General features: G+C 43.0%; 1 protein-coding gene across 1 annotated transcript in view; it reads right to left on the bottom strand.

Moving 5' to 3' along the window:
- Positions 1-24,416, bottom strand: part of PPP1R12C (protein phosphatase 1 regulatory subunit 12C) — a gene marked incomplete in the record, with an annotated part of 1,670,410 nt that overhangs the window by 837,686 nt on the left and 808,308 nt on the right. Inside the window, 1 exon segment of the mRNA XM_044059211.1 lies at positions 11,493-11,672. Coding sequence (XP_043915146.1) covers positions 11,493-11,672 — 180 coding nt within the window.

The raw sequence follows: 24,416 nt of genomic DNA, 5'->3' as shown, positions 1-24,416 counted from the left end.
AACTCTGCCACGTCCATCTCTGACTCCTGCCTTTTTGTCAATGCCACTGTCTCCAACCCATATAACATAGCTGGTCTAACTACCCTCTTGTGGACCTTCCCTTTCACTCTTACTATTACTAGTCTATCACATATCACTCCTGACACACTTCTCCACCCACTCCATCCTGCCTGTACTCTCTTCTTCACCTCTCTTCCACACTAACCATTACTCTGAACTGTTGATCCCAAATATTTAAACTCATCCACCTTCGTCACCTCTATCACTGCATTGTCACCATTCCTCTATCCTAACTCTCATTCACGCACACATATTCTGTCTTAGTCCTGCTGACCTTCATTCCTCTTCTCTCTAGAGCACATCTCCACCTCTCCAGAGTCTCCTCCACCTGTTCCTTACTTTCACTACAGATCACAATGTCATCTGCAAACATCATAGTCCACAGGGACTCATGTCTGATCTCATCTATTAACCTGTCCATCACCATTGCAAATAAGAAAGGGCTCAGAGCTGATCCTTGATGTAATCCCACCTCCACCTTAAACACAACCGTCACTCCCACCGCAGACTTCACTGCTGTCACACTACCCTCGTACATAACCTGTACCACTCGTATACTTCTCTAACACTCCCGACTTCCTCATACAATACCACAACTCCTCTCTAGGCACCCTGTCATATGCTTTCTCCAAGTCCACAAAGACACAATGCAACTCCTTCTGACCTTCTCTGTACTTTTCCATCAACAAATGTTAAATACATACTTAAGTTAAAAATATATAATATAAAATGCATACTTATGCAAACCACAGATACTTACTGCAGTTCTAAGTGTTTCACAACTGCATTCTAATATTAAGCTGTAAAGTGCATTAACGGCTAACTGAAGGTTAAGAAAGTGCTGATGGGGTTAAGGGATGTACTATGGTCTAGAGAGTCTGGAATGCCCAGGAAGGGAGGAAAGTACACATTGTGAAAGAGATTTTGTTTTGTGAGCTCGGACCTTCCCAGGCTGGGATAGACAGTTACAACGACTGTTGGGGAGAGAAAATGTTACTGGTATTGAAATTTACAAGGTCGAAAAATTAAAAGTGGTTGTTAGGCCAGGAGGCTTGTTTTTTTGTCCTAAAACATTACTGTTACTAAAAACATGATTGTTAAAGTGTTCACATGCAGCATTAAGTGATAAGCAGGAGGGTCTGCAGAGACCCTATTTGTTACTGTTAAATGAAACTTGACAATTTAACAGTAACATGAGTGCAGAAATGTATAAAAATTATGTGTTTTTGCAGAGTGGTGAGACTGATTTGGAAGCATTATGAAGGCTGTCTCCCAGCACTAACATATGTGGATTTAAATAAAAGGAAAAATGTTTTGCACATCCTGAAGAGTTACAAGGTAATTAATGTTATTTATGTGCATTTTAAACTGCACTAACATTTATCATACATAATTAGCAGGGGATGTGAGGGACTCACTTTACAGTTCCAAAAAAAATTAATGTTTTGTGTTCACTAATGGACATTCATAGTTTGTGGTTACAATATCTATATACAGACATAAATGAAACAGCTCTTCTTGTGAAGCCTCATGTTCATCAGCCAGGCTTTCCTTCATTTTAACCTCCGATTTCTGCAGTTTTAATCAGGTAATCTGAACAGGTACTTAAAGTTGCTGCTTTTTTTTTCCAGAGTTTTGTTACTTGACCTTATATATTCCTCCAGTGTTTCACTTATTTTAACACCTCTGAGAGCATTTGATTTATATATCCTCTAATCTACTGAAAGCCATCTCATATGCTAAACTGTGTTTTTGATGTACAGGTGCAAAGGTCTTCCCAGCCAAAGTTTTTTTCTTTCTCTTTTTCTATTTTCACTTCTTTTTCCAAATATTTTCTTTGTTGGCACCCAAGCAGTGCAATTCCTAGCCAGTAACTGGACTTGTACAACTTCTACTGACTTTTTAAACATAAACAGTTTACACACTGGGAGAACTTTAATCATCCAACTAATCAGTATCCAGCCATCTTGGAACTCACATTTAAGGCTACTCTTGACAACTGAATGGGTCACCAAAAATTTACACCAGGGCAATCATGTACATCACAGCTAAATATGGAATACGAGCATTATTAAGCGCTTGTAGTTGGTGACAATAACGTTTAAGTGAGTCTACTTAAAGTTGTACACAGGTTGGCATCTTACTGTTCCCCAGGATCGCTTGCCTAGTATTGTTCCTATATGCCTACAACATATGTCTGATTCTTCCTCCTTAAAACTAAGACAGAGTCCTCTTCAGAATCCTCCATGGAGACATCATCAAAGGATGTCACAAATAAGTGTGGCCCTAAAGGAAGACCTTAAACAAAACACACACACCTTGCAATGCCAAGAGAAGAAACTTGGCAAAGCCAAACTCACAATCACAAACATGTTTTCTATGGAAGCATTCTTATAAAAAAGCTTGTGACAGTTTTAGCCCTTATTTAATAAACCCTGGGTTGCACCATTAAATATTTACCAAGTTTAATTACCACAATGTTTAATACATGCAGACAGCCATGCAGATAAATGAAGTCGGACAGACTTCCCCTTTTACCAAGTGCACATGACAAACTGTAAACATTTTCTGAAATACTTTGTCTTTTTGAAACAGAAACTAGATGCACATCCACACAGTACAAAAAATAACTGGGAAATACTGGAAGGTATATAGGCTGGCTCAGGTTAGTTTATACAGCTACTCTGGAAATGAAAGTGGGTTCTGCATGCAGTAATACATTACCTGTTTGACACACTGGGTACACAGGTTTACACAAAGCCAAAAGTCTGGAGTTTTTTTTTTTTGCAGAAATGACAAGCCACTGAAGAGAGTTTTCCAAGACAGGAATTTTAAGCGCCCCTCTAGATGTTCTTCCAAAGGGAGGAAGCAAAAGTTTCGCCAGGACAAAAAGGACAAGTTCTCTTAATGGGGGGGGGGGATAAGAAAAGTGCCCCTATAAAAAGCCTTTCAATCCTCCACTGAATCAAAAGACACATTCTGGAACCCTAGGGGGAATTTGAAACAGTTGACATTAGCACTTATAGGGGAACAGCTCAAACATGCATCAAACACTTGGATCAAATGGTCAAGGACCACAGGTAATGGAACTCTTTCTCCAAGTCTCAGAATGAAAAGTGTGCCTAGTTGCTCTTGTGACTTTCTACTACTGGGTTTCTGGACAGCTAATAGGCTACAGACAACCCTATCTAGAAAAAAATGTGTTCCTGTCCATAACTGGAATTCAGTAAATCAGGATGTTAAGTTCATAGGTTCATAGATTAGTACTAAGCTAACTGCACTTGCGAGACAATTATCCCTTGTGAGACTCAAACCCTGCACCTTGTGCTTGCAAGGCAAAGCACCTTAACCATTAGGCCACCCTCCCAACACCTTGGAAGCCTTGATGAAGCTTGCCACAGAACGTGATCTACAAACAGAGAGAGAGCAGCACTTAAAGTCAAAACAGACAGCCAATATAAGGAAAATATTGCAGGATGTGAAGCACAGAAAGGATTGAGAAACTGAAATGTCTTATTAAAACGATATATATGAGTGACTCATGCAGATTTAGCAACCAAAAATTCAGTAACTCTGGACTGTTCTGACAAAGAAAAATGGTCAGGAAAGAACATGTACAATGTAACTAAAATCAAAATGTTATTACCTACTTATACAGTGACCTTGACCAAACAAAGATAATCCTTGAGCCACCCCTCTCCCCACGGTGGGGGTGGGAGCTGAAGGCATGCATCCACCAGTTCTGATGTCTCTGAGGGAAAATAATGGTTAAGGCTTGATCCCCTGGTTAGCGGAGTGTTAGCACACTACAATTAGTCTAGCAGTGTGGATGGACCAGGACTTGTCTTGAAGAGGATCAGGACTGAACCTAGCCTTCAAGTGCCAGTACTTACCCCATGCTTGGAGTCTTGGAGTCCTGTGCTGGACCAGAATGACCTTTGAGTGGTAACCAGCTTCATTTTCTTTTTGTTCCTGGTAGTCATCTGACCTGTTTTGCTGTACAGTTGCCACCTGTGGTATTGTTAGTTCTCAGCATAGCACTTTCTTACAAAAAAGACCAAGCAATGACTGTGCAGGTCTTGGATGGCAATCTAACAGCCTCATGGACATTTCTTATTGCATTTTGGTATATGAAATCAGAATTTCTATCAAAGATGGCAAAGGACAAGCTTCAAATTGTGTAACTATCATAAAAGAACTGTTCTGGAAACAAGGGCTGAGTAAATACCATGCAAGACCCCAGTATGTGTCAATATGGTCAAGGAAGCACCCCCAAGTCTGAGATTTTGCTAAAGAATATGATAACTTCTGCATGATGAAGAAAGAATACCTACCCCAAGGACCAGCTGGTGAGAGGGGGTGTCCTCAACATTAAAATTAAGTGTTTCAATACTAGAGGATGTTGATGTTAATGCTGGTTAAGACACTGATCCTGCAACAGTTCTCATGTCTAAACTGATATCAGGATTAGAAAAAAAATCCTGCCCAAATCTGTACTGTCATATCACACTGCATCTACTTCATAAGCTGTTAGTTTAGATTTGCACCCCACCACAAGATGGCACGATAAGACAGTTCAAAAAGTCTAAAAAAGCATACAACACGAAACAATTTGCATACGACTACTTCCTTACTTCCTAACACATCCATGTGTGTATACACTAACTGTCAGCATACCAACAAATTTAACAAACTAGTTCACTTCACATATATTTCCATAACAGTTGTTACAGCAGTTATCAGTGCTAATGACATTTAACATGCTAAAAAGGAATATGCCCTGAAATGTTATGTTTAAGCCTATCTTGAGAATGGCAGACACAAAATCTTGTGCATATTATATAAAGGGGAACATCTGCATACAGCCAGTGTAATGAAAAACAAAAATCCTAAAGGCCATACAACATTCAGCACGGCAGTAAAGAAAGTACAGTTCTGTACACTTACCATAAATGTCTATGTTCAAATGTATTCGCTGTTGCAGTCATCACATTTGGGTTATCTGCCTGCAGGTAGCCCTATGCCAGCCTGAATACCAAGAGTCTTCAGATTTTGGCGTGGGATGCTGTCGCTTCTTCCATGACGTCAGGTCATCAGGGGTATAAAACATGCAGCCGATGCCATTACATCAGTTTTTCTTGCTCCAGATGTCAAGTGCCCCACAATAGGAAGCAATTATATGGTATGGTACACCCCCATCAAAAAGCAAATACACAAGAAAAAATATATACCAACAAGAAGGAAAGGTACAGCCAAGAGAAGTCGGGGGCTGGAGGGAGGATAATCAGGACTGCAACAGTGAATACACTTGAACATCTACATTTATGGTAAGTGCACACAACTGTACTATGTTCTTCGTGTTTCACTGTTGCAGTCATCACATTTGGGTTGATTCACAAAGCTAAGGAAGGGAGGAGGAAGTTAAAGAGCATTAGGGCCAGCTATTAAGCCCTGCAAGCTTGCAGTGGCAAATCCAGCTCTGGATTTAGAAAAAATAGGCTTGTGGTAATGCTTGGTGAAGGTATGTACAGAGCTCCAGATAGCAGCTTCTAGGATGTCCCTGGTAGGGACTCCTCTGAGAAATGCCGCAGAGGTAGATGCAGCCCTGGTGGAATGTGATCTTATCCCCTTGTGGGGTAAGTTTTCCATGGTGCTTGTAGCAGAAATGAATGCAATGGGCTATCCATTTGGAAATGGTTTGCTTTGAAATGGCCTTCCCTCTGCCCCTGCTGCAAAGCCAACTAGCAGCTGTTCAGATTTTCTGAGAGGCTTAATCCTGTCCAAATAGAATCTAAGTTGTCTGTGCATGTCCAGAGAATGCAGTATTCATTCCCTTTGTTTTGTGGATTAGGGAAAAAAGTAAGCAATTTAGGGCCACACTAGACACCACCTTGGGCATAAAGGAAGGATTAAGTCCTGAGGGGAAACCCTGTCCGCATGGAAGATAATGAAGAGTTCCACTGCCATGAGGGCAGACACTCTTCTTGCTGAAGTGATGGCTAGAAGGAAGGCTATTTTCCAAGAAAGGAATTCCACCTCTGCTGTTGCAGCTGGCTCAAAGAGGGGGGGGGGGGAGTGAGCTTTTCCAATACAAAGTTAAGGTCCCAGGCTGGAGTGGGAGCTCTCCTGGGTAGGGGAGTCTTAAATTTTTGGCCCCTCTAAGGAATTGTTTAGTAAGGGGTGAAAGAACAGGGGTGGCTCAGTATTATAATGTGCTGAAATGGCAGAGACATGAATTTTAACTGATGAGAAGGATAGGCCCTTGTGGAGCATTTCTGTTAAGTACTCTAGAATATGAGGTAAGCTGGGCACCGTTGTGCCCATCCTCTGAGCCTGACTCCAGGAACAGTACCTTTTCCACTTTTCAGCATAGGATTTTCTAGTACTAGGTCTCCTTGCCTCCAGAATGACATCCAGTACCTACTTACCGAGGGATGCTAGAGGAGAGCTCAAGGAATTAGCCAGACTGCAGGGTTCAGGGTTGAAGCTGAGGGTGTAGAATCTGGCCCGCCTGCTGGGACAGCATGGAAGGGGTCTGAGGCAGGTGCCATGGTTGTAGCAGTGTCATACTGCACAAGAGGGGGTACCAGTGCTGGCGTGGCCAGTCTGGTGCAATCAGTATTGTCCTTGGTTTGTCCTGTTATCTTTAGTAGAACTTTCAAGAGGAGAGGCAGAGGGGGAAACGCATAAACAGAGAGGCTTTCCCAGGTAAAGGAAAGGACATCCACTTTCCAAGCTTGACTGTGGGGAGTTCTTGTGCAGAATTTGTTCAATTGGTAGTTCTGAGGGGAGGCAAACAGGAGTACCCCTGGAGTCAGTCATTTGTTCCTCAAGAGATTGAATATTTTGGGTTCTAGTTTCCATTCGTGTGGGTCCATGAGATTTCTGCTCAAGTCTGCCAGTGAATTTACTTTGGCAGGAATTGTGCTTGTAGTTGTACTTGGTAGCTCAAGCCTGTGTTCCACAGAGCCATGGCTAGTCTGCAGAGAGGGTACAAGTGGGTTCCCCCCTGCATGTTTAAGTACCACATAACTGTGGTGTTGTCAGTCTTTACCAATAGTTGTCCTGGAAGAATACGGTCTTTGAAGGCTGTCAGAGCATTCTGTACAGCAAACATTTCTTTTTGATGGATATGCAGCTGCATCTGTCTCTGGTTCCATTTGCCCTGAATGCACTGCCCTGCCATGTGAGCCCCCCATGCATAGTCTGATGCGTCTGTTGTTAGGACTTGGGCAGCAGGGGGTAGAGTGAAAGGGAGTCCCTTGTTGTGGTAATAGGCCTCTGCCCACCAAAGGAACTTTGTCTTCATACAAGGAATGACAGAAATCATTGCTTCCAGGTCCAGAGAATGTTGACACCATAGGCTTTTTAGAAACCATTGGAGTTTCCTCATATGCAGTCTTGCATATGGAATTAGTAGAATGCAAGATGCTATGAATCCCAGAGCTTGCAGAATTTTCCTTGCAGATAGCTGGGGTTTTGTGGCCAATAGTTTGAAGTAGGTTGTCAAACTTGTTTCTCCGGTGTGAGGAATGCCATCTGGGAAGTTGTGCTCAAACTTGCTCCCAGGAATCCAATCTGTTGGCAGGGTACTAGGTGAGACTTCTTTTCGCTGATGGTGTACCCCAGTGAGGTTAGACGTTTCTTTATGAATGCCAGGTGTTGTAATAGCAAGGCCTGGCTTTCTGCCAGAATCAGACAATTGTCCAAGTATGGGTAAACTTGGATATTTCTCTGCCTGCAAAATGCAATGGCTGGAGCTAGACTCTTTGTGAACACCCTGGGCGCAGTAGATAAGCCAAAGGGAAGTGCAGAGAACTGAAAGTGCATGGAGCCCGCCCTGAAAGGTATTGTCTCTGCAGGATCCTCTTAATGGGATGTGCAGGTAAGCTTCCTTTAAGTCTAGGGTTGCCAACCAGGCATCTTTGGCAAACATAGGAAGAAGCTGTTGAAGAGTTAGCATTTTGAATTTTGGAACCACCAGAAATGTGTTGAGAATAGAGAGGTCCAGGATAGGACGCCAGGAGTTGTCTCTTCTGGGTACCAGAAAACGTCTTGAATAAAAACCTTGTCCCCTTCGTTCTGCTGGGACAGGCTGAACAGCCCTGATACTGAGACAAGAGAGAGCCTGCTGTTGCGCCTCTGCCCAATGATTTGGGGGGTAGGTCTGGCCAACTATTTGGGGGGTTGGTAGTGTGTGGAAGTGAAATCTGTATCCTTGGGGAAACTATGTTCAAAACCCATTTGTCATGGGTAATGAGTTCCCAGCGTCTTGCATGCAGGGCGAGCTTTCCTCCTAAGGGAGCAGGTAGTTGAGCAGGGCTTGGAAGGGTTAAGGTTAAGTCATTGTGCCATTTTTCCGTAGGGGGTGGCTTACTACGCCCTGCTTTGGAAGTGGGAGCTCCCCACTGCTTAGATCTGTGCATAGCCTGAGACTGTAGCCTAGGTGCTCTGCTGTTCCTGGGTTTAAACTGAGAAGGCCTGGAAGAGACTGGAAAGGACCAGTTCTTTGAAGGCCAATGCCTACTGAATCTGGGAGGTTGTACTTGTAGGAAGTCTTTAACAGTTCGCACAGATTTAGCTTTTTGCTCCATCCTTTTGAGGATGACTTCTGCTTTGTTACAAAAAGGCGGTCTTGGTTTAAGGGAGCATCCAGTAATTTAGCTTTAATATGATCTGGTAAGTTTTGTTCCTTAAGCCAAGCATGCCTTCTAAGTACAGACCCAGTGACAGCAGCCCTGCAAGATGCTTCTAAAGCATCAAAACCACACTGCAAAGTATGTTTACCAACTTGTTCTGCAGAATGCATTAAATCTTGCAATTCTTTGTGTTCAGCACGGTCAGGAATCAACATAATTTTCTGTTTTAGTAGTCCCATAATGTGCTGCTGATACTTTAACATATGAAACTGGCAATTTAAAGCCCTAATGGCCAAAGTAGCAGAAGTGTATACCTTCTTACCCCATCTGTCTAAGGCTCTAGAATCTCTATCAGCAGGGGTAGGATTTTTGGCAGCAGTAGCCTTAATGCCTTTTGGTCCTTGGGAAATGGTCTCTGGATCCGCAGAAAGATTCTTGAAGAGGAACTTGAGAGAGTCAGGTACTCTGTAGTACCTGTCGGGTTTTCTGGGAGCTGGAGGTAAAGTGTCTAGGGTAAGGCTAGATTCCAAGAAAGCATCATCTACAATGTCCAAAACAGGAGGGATAGCTAAAGGCTTGTGTTGAGGCAGGAGTAAGAATTCTCCAAGTCTCTTTTTGGACTCAGAGTAATCCTAGCTTTCCCAGCAGAAATGCTCCCCAAGAGTATGCAAGGTTTCACTGAAAGAAAAATCTTCTGGAGGGGAAGCAGTGGGAATGGAATCCTCATAAGTAGTTAAGGGCAAATCCTGTTAATCAGAAGGAGCAGAAATATCAGATTCCTGATCAGAAGAATCAGAAAGAAAATCAGTTCTAGGTTTCTTAGAGGGGGAAGGTTGGCTTCCTCTAATTAAGGTAATAAGGTCATCAGCCATTCTAAGCATTTGTTTTTGAGGCATATGGGCCTGAGTCTGTGGTTTGGTCGTCTGTTTTCTAGGCATAGTGCAAATTTTTGTTTTGGCCTGAAGAATTCGGAACTTCTGGATGGAAACAACGGCGTCAGTTTAATATGAATGTCTGTAGGCCTGAATACACCCTCAGAAGCCGGTGCCTGCACAGCGGCTCTGGACCCATCCAAGGTAGAGACATCTTGCGGCATACCGGACTCCGAATGGGTCTTAGTAGAGGCCTGTGAATCTGAAGTAGCAGGTATCAGGGGCTGCGAAAGCACCAGAGTACCAGCGGACTGCCGACTAGCTTAACGGAAGCATCATCGGCAGTTTTGGACCTATGCAGTCTGTCTCCGTCTTTATCCTTACTTTTTTTTCCGGAAGATCGGTAGTCGGATGGCTTATCGAAGCCATTTCGGAGTACGGAGATAGAGTACAAAAGTAATTGGCTGCAAAAATAGCCTGATGACTAATAGTTCGGGCATTGAATAAGGCACAAAACTGACAGCAAGGGACGTCGTGGTCTGGGCATAAACAGGGGATACAGTAAGAATGAAAATCTCTATGAGGTATTTGCTTTCCACAGGTAAGGCAATTGTTAACTTTTACTGACATTGGTTAGAGCAAGAAAAAGGATCCCCAACAGGGTATTTATCTTTTTTGAAGACTTCGAGTCTGAAACTCGAAAACATAAATTTCAGGAGACTGCCGACCGGCACTTGCAAACTGCTTCTGCTTCGGGCACCGCACGGCAAGAAAGACTGAAGTAATGGCATCAGCTGCATGTTTTATACCCCTGATGACCTGACGTCATAGAAGAAGCGACAGCATCCGCCGCAGAAATCCAAAGACTCTGGTATTCAGGCTGGCTGAGGGCTACCTGCAGGCAGACAACCCAAATGTGATGACTGCAACAGTGAAACATGAAGAACATCCCTGTGCTCAAATTTTTTTGACTACTTGATCAAGCAATTAACGTAAACATAGTGACTATCTTTGAATATTCCAGGTTTACATGAGTATTTATTTCATATTTCTGAACTAGTTCCTGGGATAAGGCCCTCCTATCATCTCACTTGTCTACTTCATTGCTCTCTGATTAGCTAACTTTGACTCTGCCAGCCTTCGTTGGCTCTCCCTGGCTGAACCTCTATCAGTTAGTATCCTGTTTAACTTCTGCAGGATATCTCAGACGTTGCTCTGCTGACAGGTTAAGGACAAGAAGCCAGCAATTAGAAAGCAGACAAACAGCACAAATGACAAGTGCAAACATTAGCAGGGGGTCAAAAATGCTAAAGTGGATAACTGATCTTCAGGTTTTACATGACTCCTGTGGGTCAATATTTTAAAATACTGTGGACCACTTTATATGCTAGTAAGTAAGCCATCATAGTTGACACGTCTACAGTTCTAAATGAGTGAAAATACATTTCAGCTGCAAAATTTATACGTTCACAAACCAAACCCCTGTATTAAACATCTGCATTTAAAATGCATATTTTATTAAATCTCACAACCCAGCATGTTCAAAATTATTAGCCTTACTGACAACAGCAATTATTTCTATTTATCAACCAGACTAAATAGCAACTGAGGAAGTAACATTATACTGAATGGCTTGTAACATCGGTTATCCACCTTAACTGATGCTAGGTCCTGATGGTTGGAATCTGGAAAAAAAACCCTCATTCGTTAAATTAAATGACGCAAACAAATACACTGAACATTCAGTTACTTAGCTGCTACAGACCAATAAATCTATTTCATGACGAGTCAGCACTAAAAAGTGATGGCTAATTTTTGACCCCCAACATAAAATTTGTGAATAACAACAGACAAAAACAGTACCTTACAGAAAACAAAGAGCAAGGACACCCAATTCATACTGTAACAAACTTGTAATGACCTTGTCCTCTCCATCCAGGCGGGGGCTAGAGGCTGACCGTTTAATTCCATTCTCCTTGGTATTTTCACTAAGCTTGGCATCTTGAATTGCTCCAAAGCTGCCAGTTTTCCGAAGCCCAGCACGCCATAAAGCTGGAGAGGAAATGTCTTGTTCAGGAAGTTGGTTCGATGTTCCTGTAAACTAAGGTAAACAAAGGCTTTATAATGAATTTGGGATACAACTCGAAGAAATCTACAGGCAACAACAGTAATCTTCACAACAACCAAAAAATACAGGCTGATTTTATTTTTGCTAACTAAAAGATCATATACTTTAATGAACACCCTTATACTCTAGTTAGTGACAGGATTGAAGTCCATCATAATCACTAAAGGGTGAAAGGTGAAATTTTACTACAGCTAACCTCCTCAGATCCTTGTGTGTTGCACAAAATAAGAAAATTCTGACAGGATGTTTTCAACGACAATGAACAACGGCAATATTTTATCTTACTTATTCCCTTATAGCTTCATTGTATCTTCCTTGGTAAGAGGTGATCACACCACCTAACCACAAACGAGTCAGAAGCAAGGGTTAAGTGGGGCACCAGCCCTCTACTAAAGGGAATAAGATTATACCATGTACATATGCATTAATACATACATTTTTATATACATAAATATGTGATGCTTAAACCCATTTGACTGAAAGCTGTAGGAGTCCATAGAAAGTAAATGATGGTGTAATTTCTTACAATAAGATTTATTTGGGATGCTAGTCTAGCAGAGTATGTGCAGATTGCAATGGTCGGGATCATTGTGTACTCCCACATGTGCAAATGTTTACATTTGTGCTCTAGCTTTTATTAACTGTGTGTAGTGATTCTGCCTTGTGTGGAGTTAGCATAAAGTTTGTACTCCACATCTTGGGGGGGGGGGGGGTGCTGGCATGAGAAAGTTTTCACTTAAATGAGTTTGAGCAGCTGGATTTCAGCAAATTAGCATTCAGGGCCACTGAACAAGACACATGTATCGACAGTTTTATACACACACACATAGAATATTATATATGTATATATGCAATTATATTTATAATGTGTGTGTGTGTATATGTATATATGTACACACATACATATATATGGGTACGTGATAACTTACTGAACAGTGGCATGCTGAAAGCAAAATCTTGAAAATGTAAAAATTATAACATTGAACTCACAACACGTAACAATAGCACATTGTGTACACTGTGGCAGGACATAGTCAAGACTTCACTCCTGTGTTAGAGAAACTTGAAATGTAGCTGAAACGTGGATCCTGTTGGGAGTAGGGATAATTCCAGCTCTCTACAGATGTAAGGGTGGAGGTATTTTGATTTCAACCTTTTAATATTTCAGCATTGTGACATTTCAACACTGCACATTCATTACTATGACTTTCAGAATACTACATTATAGTACTCTGACATTGACTTATACATCAGCAATTTTATGCAACCACAGTTCCAAGAACCCAGCTGGGAAAGCAGGTCTTATAAAACTTAAGACTATATACTTTAGTCATCAATAGAAAGTGATACAAAGATGTGACCCATGAACAAATAAACCCAGCATCTGGCAGTTTCAGACAGTATATGAACTAAAGCAACACAGGCTCATGTTAACAAGCATACATTTTCCTTCAATTGCTTTTAACATGGTGCATAATAGGTCGAGTTGCATATCACAAAAACCTGCCAGATTACTTCCCAAAATAATAAATTCATCAGAGAAAAAAAATCATATCTACAATGTGCTACACAAGAATATGAACACCTTCCAAAACCCGCAAGTAGGACATTTACATGAAAACTCCTCAGTAGGCCATTTATATGAAATATCCTTGGTATACAAACCAAAACGGCTGTTTAGATCAGCAACAAGATTTTGGTAAAACATGCCAAGGGCTTAGATTTACTTCCTAGTGGGTCCAGCACTACCTATTTCATACTTTAGAAAAAGTACAGTTTTGTACCTACCATAAATGTAGATGTTCGAGGATCTCCATTGCTGCAGTCCTTACATATGGGTAGTCCGCTGTCCACAATCGGCCCGAATACCAAAGGGCTAGAACCGGCGTCGGTCATCGGCGCCCGAGACTGACGTCAGTACGTGCCAGTACAAATGCGCATGACCGACGCCATATACTCAGTCTTTCTTGCCTCAGACGCCAGAATGCAAAAAACACCACCCAAAACCCAACCTAAAAAGGGGGAAGGAGGGAGGGGAAAATTGGACTGCAGCAATGGAGATCCTCGAACATCTACATTTATGGTAGGTACAAAACTGTACTATGTTCTTCGTCTCCCATTGCTGCAGTCCTTACATATGGGTAGAATCCCAGAGCAACGGAAAAAAAGGGGAGGCTGGCCAACTAAATAGCATTAGGAGCTGCTAACATGCCCTGTAAGATTGCAGTGGCAAACCCAGCCCTAGACCTAGAATAAAGAGGTAAATGATAATGCTTTGTAAAGGTATATACAGAACTCCAAGTAGCTGCCTCTAGAATGTCTTTAGTAGCTACCCCTCTCAAAAAAGCAGTAGAGGTGGCCGTAGCCCTAGTAGAATGAGGCCTGATCCCAACTGGAACATCCTTTCCATGATGAGAGTAACAAAAAGCAATACAATGGCCAATCCACTTGGAAATAGTTTGTTTCGAGACAGCTTTCCCTTGTGAAGTCAAAGCAAAATAAACAAATAATTGTTGAGATCTTCTGAACTCTTTGGTTCTGTTCAAATAATACCTTAACTGCCTATGTACATCCAAAGAATGCAAAACTTTTTCCCCTTTATTTTGGGGTTAGCATAAAAAGTAGGCAAATGTATAGATTGGTTCAATGCCACATTAGAAATCACTTTAGGCATAAAAGTAGGATTAATGCAAGGAAACTCTGTCATTGTGAAAAATCAGAAAAGGTTCCACTGACATGAGGGCCTGTAATTCAGATACCCTTCTAGCAGAAGTAACAGCCAACAAAAAAGCAGTCTTCCAAGACAACAACTTCAATTCAACTGTAGCTGCAGGTTCAAAAGGAGGCAGAGTCAGCTTTTCCAAAACAAAATTAAGATCCCAGGCAGGAGTAGGAGCTCTTCGTGGGGGTCTTATATTCTTTGCCCCTCTAAGAAACTGTTTAACCAATGGATGTGAAAACAAAGGAGGGTCACAATCATAGTGAGCAGAAATAGCTGCAGCATGCACTTTTACAGAAGAGAAGGACAAACCCTTGTCCAATAATATAGTCAAATATTGCAATGTACAACTCAAATTAGGCAATTTGACATCAAAGCCTTTAGCTGAACTCCAAAGAAAAAAACTCTTCCATTTATCAGCATAAACCTTTCGAGTACTAGGTCGCCTGGCTTCCAAAATAACATCCAAAACTTGTTGAGGGAGCTGAAGGCCCTCCTTCTTTAAAACAGAATGCGCCAGGCTGTCAGGTGTAGGGATTGCACCCTGACATTGAGAAAATGATTGTTTTCCTGAGACAATAAGTGAGGAATATGTGGTAATGGCCAAGGTGTCCCATGAATTAAGCTCCTCAACAGAGGGTACCAATGCTGACGAGGCCAATCCGGTGCTATAAGAATCATGCAAGGTTTGTCCCTCCTGACTTTCAACAGTACCTTTGGAAGAAGAGGCAAGGGAGGAAAAGCATACACGTGAAGGTTGCTCCAACTGAAGGATAATGCATCTATTTTCCAGGCTGTTGGATGAAACAGCCTTGTGCAAAACAGTGGCAGTTGGAAATTCAGAGGAGAAGCGAACAGATCTATGTCTGGAGTTCCCCAAGCCATGGTCAACTGAAGAAATACCTGAGGGTCCAACTTCCATTCGTGAGGATCCACAATCTGTCTGCTCAGAACATCTGCTAAAGAATTTTGCGCTCCTGGCAGAAACTATGCTCGAAGAGTGATGTGCAGACTTAAAGCAGTTTCCCATAACAGCATTGCTTGTCTGCAAAGAGGGTAAGAATGAGTTCCCCCCTGCTTGTTGATGTACCACATGACAGTTGTGTTGTCTGTTCGAATCAACACCAGTCCTGGTTGAAGTAGGCCCTTGAATGCTTCCAAAGCAAATTGAACTGCCAGCATCTCTTTCATGTTGATATGCAAGTGAAGTAGCTCTGGGGGCCAAAGGTCTTGAACCCATTTTCCTGTGAAATGAGCTCCCCAGGCTGACTCCGAGGCATCCGTCGTTAATATCTGACTTGCCTCTGGTTGGGTCACAGAGTCCCTTGTTTAGGTGACATTCCCGAGCCCACCACATAAATTCTTTCTGAATGCAAGGCAGAATCCGAATGACAGTGTCCAAATCGTGGCTGTGTTGAGTCCAAACGTTTTTGAGATACCATTGCAGCTTCCTCATATGCAGTTTGGCATTGGGAAGTACTAGAATGCAAGATGCCATGAACCCCAAGGCTTGAAGGACTGTCCTTGCAGTCAGCCTGGACATTACTGATAACTGTTGGAAGTATAGGTGAAGATTTCTTTGTTTGTCCGGGGTAAGAAATGCCATCTGAGCAGCTGTGTTCAGTCGTACACCTAGAAAACACATCTCTTGTGAGGGTACTAGACTGGACTTTATTTCGTTCACGGAATACCCTAGGCATCTTAAAACTGTCATTACATACTGCAGATGTTGAAGAAGTTCGTGCTTGCCCTGAGCCAGAATCAAACAGTCGTCCGGATAAGGATAAATTTGAATTCCTTTTAGTCTGGGAAAAGCTATTACTGGAGCCAGGACTTTTGTGAATACCCTGGGCGCAGTAGACAAGCCAAAGGGCAATGCAGAGAACTGATAATGCAAATTCCCATTCCGAAATCTCAGGAATTTCCTGCAACTGGGCCTGATAGGAATGTGAAGATAGGCCTCTTTGAGATCCAGAGTCACCATCCAGTGATCTTTGCCCAGCATAGGTAACAGCTGTTGCAGTGTTAACATCTTGAATTTTGGAATTTCCAGAAAGGTGTTTAGGATGGACAAATCCAGAATTGGTCTCCAAGTATTTCCTTTCTTTGGCACTAAGAAAAGACGGGAATAAAACCCTGTGCCCCTTTCTGCAGAAGGTACTTCCTGTATTGCTCCCAACTGAAGCAGAGAAGAAATTTGTGCCTGTGCTTCCAGTCTTTGCTGATGAGGCACATCCGGCATACCTTTGAAAGGAGGGAATGTGTGAAAATAAAATTTGTAACCTCGATTTATTATGTCCAATACCCATTTGTCCTGGGTAACCAAATGCCAATTCCTTTTGAAAAGTCCCAGTTTTCCTCCAGGAGGAGCTGCCAGCAAGGCAGAGTCCGGCAGCTGAAGACACAGGTCATTGGGTCTGTTTCCGAAAGGACTGACCCCTGCCCTCCCCAGCAGAAAGGGTAGAAGAACTCAAAGTCCTAGAAGTAACAGGGCCCTGAGAGGAAGCCCTACCTCTACCTCGCCTCGACCTGCCTCTAGATTGATAATCCGAAGAGGGGAAAGACCATCCCTTAGCAGGCCAATTTCTACTGAACTTAGGGGGCTGAACCTGTAAAAAGTCCTTAACCGTCTGCATAGACTTAGCTTTTTCCTCCATTTTTTTTAAAACTGACTCTACTGGAGGGCCAAAAAGAACATCAGATTGCAGAGGAGCATCTATAATTCGAGCCTTAACATGCTCTGACAAGGTCTGATCTTTAAGCCAGGCATGCCTGCGAACAACTGAATTTACTAGTAGCAGCCACCCTGGAAGAAGCCTGTAAAGCATCAAAACCACACTGCAAAGAATGCTTACCAACTTGGTCTGAAGCATGCACTAAATCCTGAAGCTCCTTACATTCAATACCTTCAGCTAAAGCATCTACTTTACATTTCAATTGGCCCAGCAAATAATTTTGATACCTGAGCATATGAATCTGACAATTTAAAGCTCTCATAGCCAAAGTAAAAGAGGTATACAGTTTTTTACCCCACCTATCTAGGGCCCTAGCATCCTTGTCTAGAGGAACTGGATTCTTAACCACAGAAGCCCTAACACCTTTGGGGCCTTGAGTAATAGTTTCTGGATCAGCCCTAGGACTCTTAAATAAGTACTTGTGAGCTTCCGGAACCCTGTAGTATCTATCTGGTTTAACCGGGGCAGGAGGCAGAGAATCTGGGTTAAGGGCAGCCTCAGAAAATACATCCTGAACAACATCCAGTACAGGAGGAATAGCCAAGGGCCTATGCTGAGGCAAAAACAAGAATTCTCTTAGCCTTTTACGAGAATCAGAATAATCCTGGCCTTCCCATTTGAAATGTTCCCTCATGGACTGCAAAGTCTCAGAGAAAGAAAAATCTTCTGGAGGGGACAGAGGGAGTAGTGTCCTCAGCCTCCGAATCAGAATAGGGAGGAAATCCTGAAGTTCTTCCACAGAAGAATCTGACTCACTGGAAGACTGAACCAAACCCTCCAACTCTGTCTGTACCCTGGGCCTCTTCTCAGGGGGCATAGAACCCCAATTAAAGTTATCAAATCTTCAGCCATCTTTAACATGTGCTTCCTAGGAGCTGGACCCTGGGGACTAGCACCAGCAGGGCAGACTTAGACTTAGAATGGCTTTGCTTTGAGATGGAGGAGGCCCAACTACCCTATGAGGGGAGGGAACCACCGACATCTGAGAAGCACCCTCAGCCTGGCCTAACACAGGAGAAGCCACTACCTGTAGTAACAAAGGCTCCCCTTGAGACTCAGGTAAACTTTCAGAAGGAGCCGCTGAAGTATTCGGTGGTTCTACAGAACCGGCGTCCGGAGTGGACGACTCATCCTGTTTGGACCGCAAAGCCTTCTCTCTGCGTTTCTTAGAAGAACCAGGCATCGGAGAATCCGACGGCATGTTGTAATTACAACGTTTACCAAACACAAGCTTAGCACAGTCCAACCGACGTTTAATAGTACGCTTGTTAAAAGTAGCACAAAAGCGACACCCAACCACGTCGTGCTCAGGCCCTAAACAAGGAATACAGAGTGAATGGTAATCCCTATGAGGAATCTGTTTCCCACAAGAAATACAGTTATTAACTTTTTCTGACATCCGTCAATACTGAGGCAAGAAAAAGACAAAAGTGTCCCCAACGTGGTACTTAGCCCAACTTGGTCTCCGGTCTGAAACTCAAAAACCGACAATTCCAGAACGCCTAACGGCACTTGCAAAAGGCTGCTTCTGCTTAGGACCACGTGGCAAGAAAGACTGAGTATATGGCGTCGGTCATGCGCATTTGTACTGGCACGTACTGACGTCAGTCTCGGGCGCCGATGACCGACGCCGGTTCTAGCCCTTTGGTATTCGGGCCGATTGTGGACAGCGGACTACCCATATGTAAGGACTGCAGCAATGGGAGACGAAGAACATCAGATCTGCAGTCACATTACTCAAGTCAGACATTATCTTGCCAATTATGTACTTAAGTTGGTGAAAAGGGAAAAGTTCTCAGTTTCAAGAAGAGAATCCAATCCCAGATTTGTGGGGGTTAATAGACAATTTAATCTTTGGGTAATTACATAGCAACTGTTATACAATGAATCACCTTCACTCTATCTAGTCAGCATACAGGTTTTGGAATAGTATCAGCATGCCCATTTTACATCAAATAATACCAAATGGAACAAGTCTGGTTATCAGTGTCAATACTCTGACAAAATCCACCGTCAACAGATGACAGAAACCTTGAAAAACACCAAAGATACAGACTGTTTGATAAAAAAAAAAAAGTTATGTACTCACCATAATGTTCCATCTGTATTGCCCATTTTCATTCTTCAACAGCTGAGTTTGGAACCGATCCTCAGATCAGACTCTGCTACTACTATCAGATCGTAGAATACCTGAACTCTTGGGCTCCTCCCTTTACATGTAATGCCCAAACCACCTAACATACCTCAGATCCAGTTTGCTGCCCACAGATTTATATAGCAGTGGAAATTAAGAAAAGAATGGAAGCTGAAGCTCAAACAAGGAATAGAGGTTCCTCCAATGCTTTTCGATCTATCCAGAAGTAAGGACAAACGGGTGATAGGTGGGTGGGAAGTTGAGGAAGAATGAAAATGAACACAGATGGAACACTATGGCAAGTGCGCAACTTTTTTTATCTGATGTTGACATTTTCATTCATTCCACAAGAGTTAGGACAGAGTTCCTAGCTACCTAAAGCCCAGGAAGGATATTCCAGAGCACAGCTAAGCCAAACGCTGTTCATCCCCTAGAGACCAGATCCAATTTGTAATGAGTGATAAAAGTAGGAGGATTAGACCAAGCTGCAGCTGCACAAATATCATCCAAGAAAATTCTAGATAAAGGCTGACGGAGTCACCATAGACCTTGTGGAATGGACTCCAAGGCTTTTTAATGAGAAAAGGAGTTTGTCTTTATCAAAGGTGATACAATCAACCATTTGGCCAAAATTAATTTAAATACTGGTTTGCCTGGTTTTGAATAAGAAAAGAAACAACTGTTCATATTTTCTCAAATCTTTGGTTCTGTGAAGTTAGGAGCTCAACTCCCTGTGGACATCCAAAAGATGCAACATATATTCTCCTTTGTTTGAAAAGTTAGGATATAAGACTGGGAGATTGAGGACCTGATTAATATTAGATTCAGACATCACCTTTGGTAAAAAGGGAGGATTGGTCCGTAAAGAAACGCTATCCTTGTGAAAAAATAAATACGGAGGTTTAGGAGACAGAGCTTGAAGTTCAGACACTCTGGCAGAAGTGACGAGAAAAAACATTTTCCAGGTCAAAAATGTCAGACCAGATCTAGCTGATGATTCAAATGGGGGCTGAGTCAAGGCCTGAAGAACAATATTTATATCCCAAATTGGAGTGAGATCCTTTAAAGGAGGTCTAAGTAGGTATGTTCCTCTGAGAAAGGCTGTACAAAGCTTGGAGGAAGCTAAAGTAGAATCATATCCTACATGAAAGTTGGAAATGGCTGCTAATTGTACTCTGACAGTAAGGAGTTAGCACCCACTTTGAAAATTGTAGCTAAAAAGTCAAGAACCTTTGAAATAGATGCTGAAAAAGAGGTCTAAATTCTTTGTGTCCAAAAACCAAATCTTTTTCCTTTACTTTTGTAAATTTTTCTAGTGGAAGCTTTATGGGAAGATAACAGAATATGACGAACAGGAGAGGAGAGACTGGGCTGTCAATCAATCAACGGAAATAGACAAACCAGGAGGTTAACTTGAAGCCTGACAGGTCCGAATGAGTCATGCCTGTTGGGTGAGACAGGAGGTCTGGAGTTGGATCCAGAATACAGGGCAGGTATAGAAGATGAGGCCAAAGGAAGGGAAACCAGATATGACAAGGCTAGTAAGGGACAATGAAGATAACTTAGCTCTTCAAATGAGTTGCTCTCTGGAGAAATTTGGGAATGTGGGGTAACGGGGGTAAGCATAAAGGTGACCAGAGGGCCAAGTGTGAAGTAGAGCATCCCCCACTGACTCCCCTATTGGGGGGAATCAGGGCAAAGAACCAGTTGTACTTGTTGAGGAGAGATGTGAAAGTCGCAGCATGGTTTGCCCCATCAATGGAAAATCATCAATGTCATGCTGATACTGAGACCCCTCTCTGGAGGCATCAGACTGGCCCTGCTCAATTTGTCTGCAATCATGTTGGAATTCCCCAGGATGTTCACTGCTATCAAAAAGCAAATGGAGATCGCCCATTGCCACTGTTCTCACAGCTTCTTGACAAAGAAGGTAAGATTTGGTTTGCTGATGTACCAGACCACCACCATCTTCTACATCTGAATCGCAACAGTCCTGGGTGGAAGTGTGTCTTGAAAGGCTTACAATGCTAGGAGGACAGCTCCATTCCCAGGACATTTACATACATATTGGCCTCTTTTAGGGAACCATGTGCCTGAACTGTCCCTCCCAAGAAATATCCCCCCACCTGACCTGTGAGGCATCCTTGGTCACTGTGGCCTTGGGATGAGTGAGAACAAAGGGATGGCCTTCTTATATTTGACTGGAGTGAATCCACCAGAGAAGGTAATTCTTGCAGGCTTGAGTTATCTTGACTGGCCTGGATAACAACTTTTGGAGAATAGACCACTGAGCTGCTAGTGTCCAATGGAGGATTTCTCCTATGGAATTTGGTCAGTGGTACAAGAGTGACTGCTGCTCACACAGATCCCAAGGCTTGGAGTATTGTACAGGCTAGAAGAGAAGACTTCTGTACAATCCTTATGACCTGGAATTGAATGGTTTGAATCAGAGACCGAGGGAGAAAAGAAGCTATTTGACTAGCTGTATTGAAATGAGCACCAATGAATTCCAAAGTTTGCGATGAATTCTGATTTGCTGTAAATGACATATCTCCAAACAAGAGCACAACTGGAGTTAGTAGTCCCTTGCTTGAACTAGTTGATGCCTAGTAGGAGCCAGTCGCCCAGATATGGAAACCATTGGAGTCCCAGGAATCTCAGGTGAGCTGCTATGATTGCCATGGGTTTGGCGAACACCCTGGGGGCTGTGGTGAGACCAAAGGGCAGTACTCTGAAATAATAATGGCCACCTCCTAGCTGGAAGCATAGCAAAAATAAAATATATATACATTTCTGGATCGCCTGGATCAATTTGATACGATAGTACACATCCTGAAGATCTATTGAGCACATCCAGTCGTCTTTGTGTAGAAATGGCAGAACAGACTGAACTTTGACCATCAGAAACTTTGTATACCAAACAGACTGATTTATTCTGCTGAGATCCAAAATTGGTCTTGTCTCCTGTCTTTTTTGGTACGAAAAAGAATCTTGTATAAGCTCTGGATCCTCTGGTCTAGGGGAACGTCTTGGATGACTTCTTCTAGCAGCTTTTTTATTTTTAGTGCTGCTGCTTCCCTCTGACTGGCTATAACATCAAGGATTTTCTTTGAAACTGGAGGAGGGAGATGAGAAAATACCAATATATAACCTCTGGATATTAATCATCCGCACCCATGAATCGTTTGTGATACCTAGCCAGGCTCTCGGGTGCAGGGATAGATGACGCCTGACTGTCTCCAGAGATGGATAGTCAGGCCTCCATTCAGGAGTGCTGAGAGGATCTGTCTGAAAAGGAATCTCTAGATCTTTGATTAGGCGTGGCATCTTCCATTTCAGTCCCCCCCCCCACTCGTGAAGGAGCTCTCTCCTATGTGCATCTTGAAAGGGACCCTGGGATTTCTTGAACCACATTTTTCTACCACCTCACTGGTTGCTAGAAAAAGACCACTGAGGAGTAGAAAAACACACACAGCAGATAGGGTTTTTCTTGTTTGCACTAGAGTGCGTCTTTCACTTTGGGGCCAAAGATTCCGTCAAAGTGTGCATTGATGAAATAAGATGAAGGGTTCCACAAAATTATACAAGTGCATTTAGGCATGTCTCCCAATAGAAATGCCTGAACCTGCCACCCATAAGGCACCTTCAGCAGCATGAGAAATCATGGAAATAGACTGAAGGGTGGCCTGCTGCGAGGAAATGGTATTCCCTTCCTTGGAAGATAAGGATCAAGACAGAGATCTGGTAAGGTACTTGATCAAATCTGACTTCTGGTAAAGTGTGCCAAATAATTCAGCGACCTAACAGCGAAAGTTGCAGAAGCATAAACATGCTTTCCAAACATGTCCAGCACCCTAGACTCCCTGGTCAGGGGGATGGACAGTGGAACTCTGTTCTACTATTTCATATCTCATGGCTGCCACAACAATCATAGCATCAACAAGTACTCCTTTACTCCAGTGTGGGTCGTCTTTGGGTGGTGCAAGAATCTTGTCTGGTCTTTTAGGCTTCACTGTGTCTGGTTCCTTCCACACCTGCGGATAGACTAAATCTCCAAGTGCACTGACGGGCACAGTCTCTCAGGAAGTAGATGGACCAGACGCAAAAGCTTCAAGAAAAAAAATGATTCCTCTCAGGAATGATTATCATGGGACTAAACACCCCTTTGTTTGAGGAGTTCTAAGATGTCTCCAAAGGAAACATCATCAGGTAGTGATCAGGGGACCCTTCTCCCTCATCAAAACCAGTGTCTTCGGTGACAAACTCTTGAGGGAAGTCTAAGTGCCTTCTTTTTTGCGCATTCTCTTCAGGGGAACCTCCTCAGTGGGATGCACCAGGGAGGTATCAGAAGAGATAACAATGCCCTGCTGGGTGGTCTGGAGACTGGCTGTCCCAGTGGAACAGATAAATGAAACTCTGAATGCAAAATCAAATGAGACATGATTTTCTGAACTTCAGACAAAGAATACTCTCTCCACTACCTTGAAGGCAAAGCTCCTGGGGTAAGCAGAAACCGACTAATCTGCCAAAACAGGCAACCAGATCATCAGCTCCCACTGTCCCACAGGCAAACCACCCGAGAAGGGAGTCAGACAGAGCTATCCAACACTGATGCTCTGAAGGGAAGAGGTGGTGCCAAAAATTTCTGACTCGACTACAACACCCTCCCAGCCACAGCCGACACTTCGGCTCAGAGAGCTGTCTAGCTCTGAAGTACTCAGGACCACACAACTCAGAGATACCATCAGAGTTGCAGATGCAAAAATCTTTGGATCCGAGGGAGATGACCCCAAGGCTTTCGGATCCAATGGCTCTGAAATGGAAGGATGGATTGGAGAAGGAGCTATGTTAAGTGTTGTGGGGTTTTATGCAGGCTCTCTAGACCAGATGGGGTTGCAGCTGAGAGGACTCCTATTTGGATCTGCGCCCTGAAAACTTCCTCATTATCCTATCCATGTCTGCTTTGGATAGGCTTCTGGAACACTGAAGAGAAGCAGCAGTAAAAGAAGGCCGACTGTCATCTAGGAAACTACTCTAGAAATGATGAAGGGAGTCTGGATGTGATAGGATCCAAGGAGATCTTTCAGATCTCAACTTCGCATCCAGGGCAGTCAGACCAGATTTTCTTG

The sequence above is a fragment of the Protopterus annectens genome, chromosome 17.part0 (assembly GCF_019279795.1).
Source record: "Protopterus annectens isolate FY-2018-M chromosome 17.part0, PAN1.0, whole genome shotgun sequence".
Lineage (NCBI taxonomy): Eukaryota > Metazoa > Chordata > Ceratodontiformes > Protopteridae > Protopterus > Protopterus annectens.
This window is presented reverse-complemented; position numbering and strand designations above follow the sequence as displayed.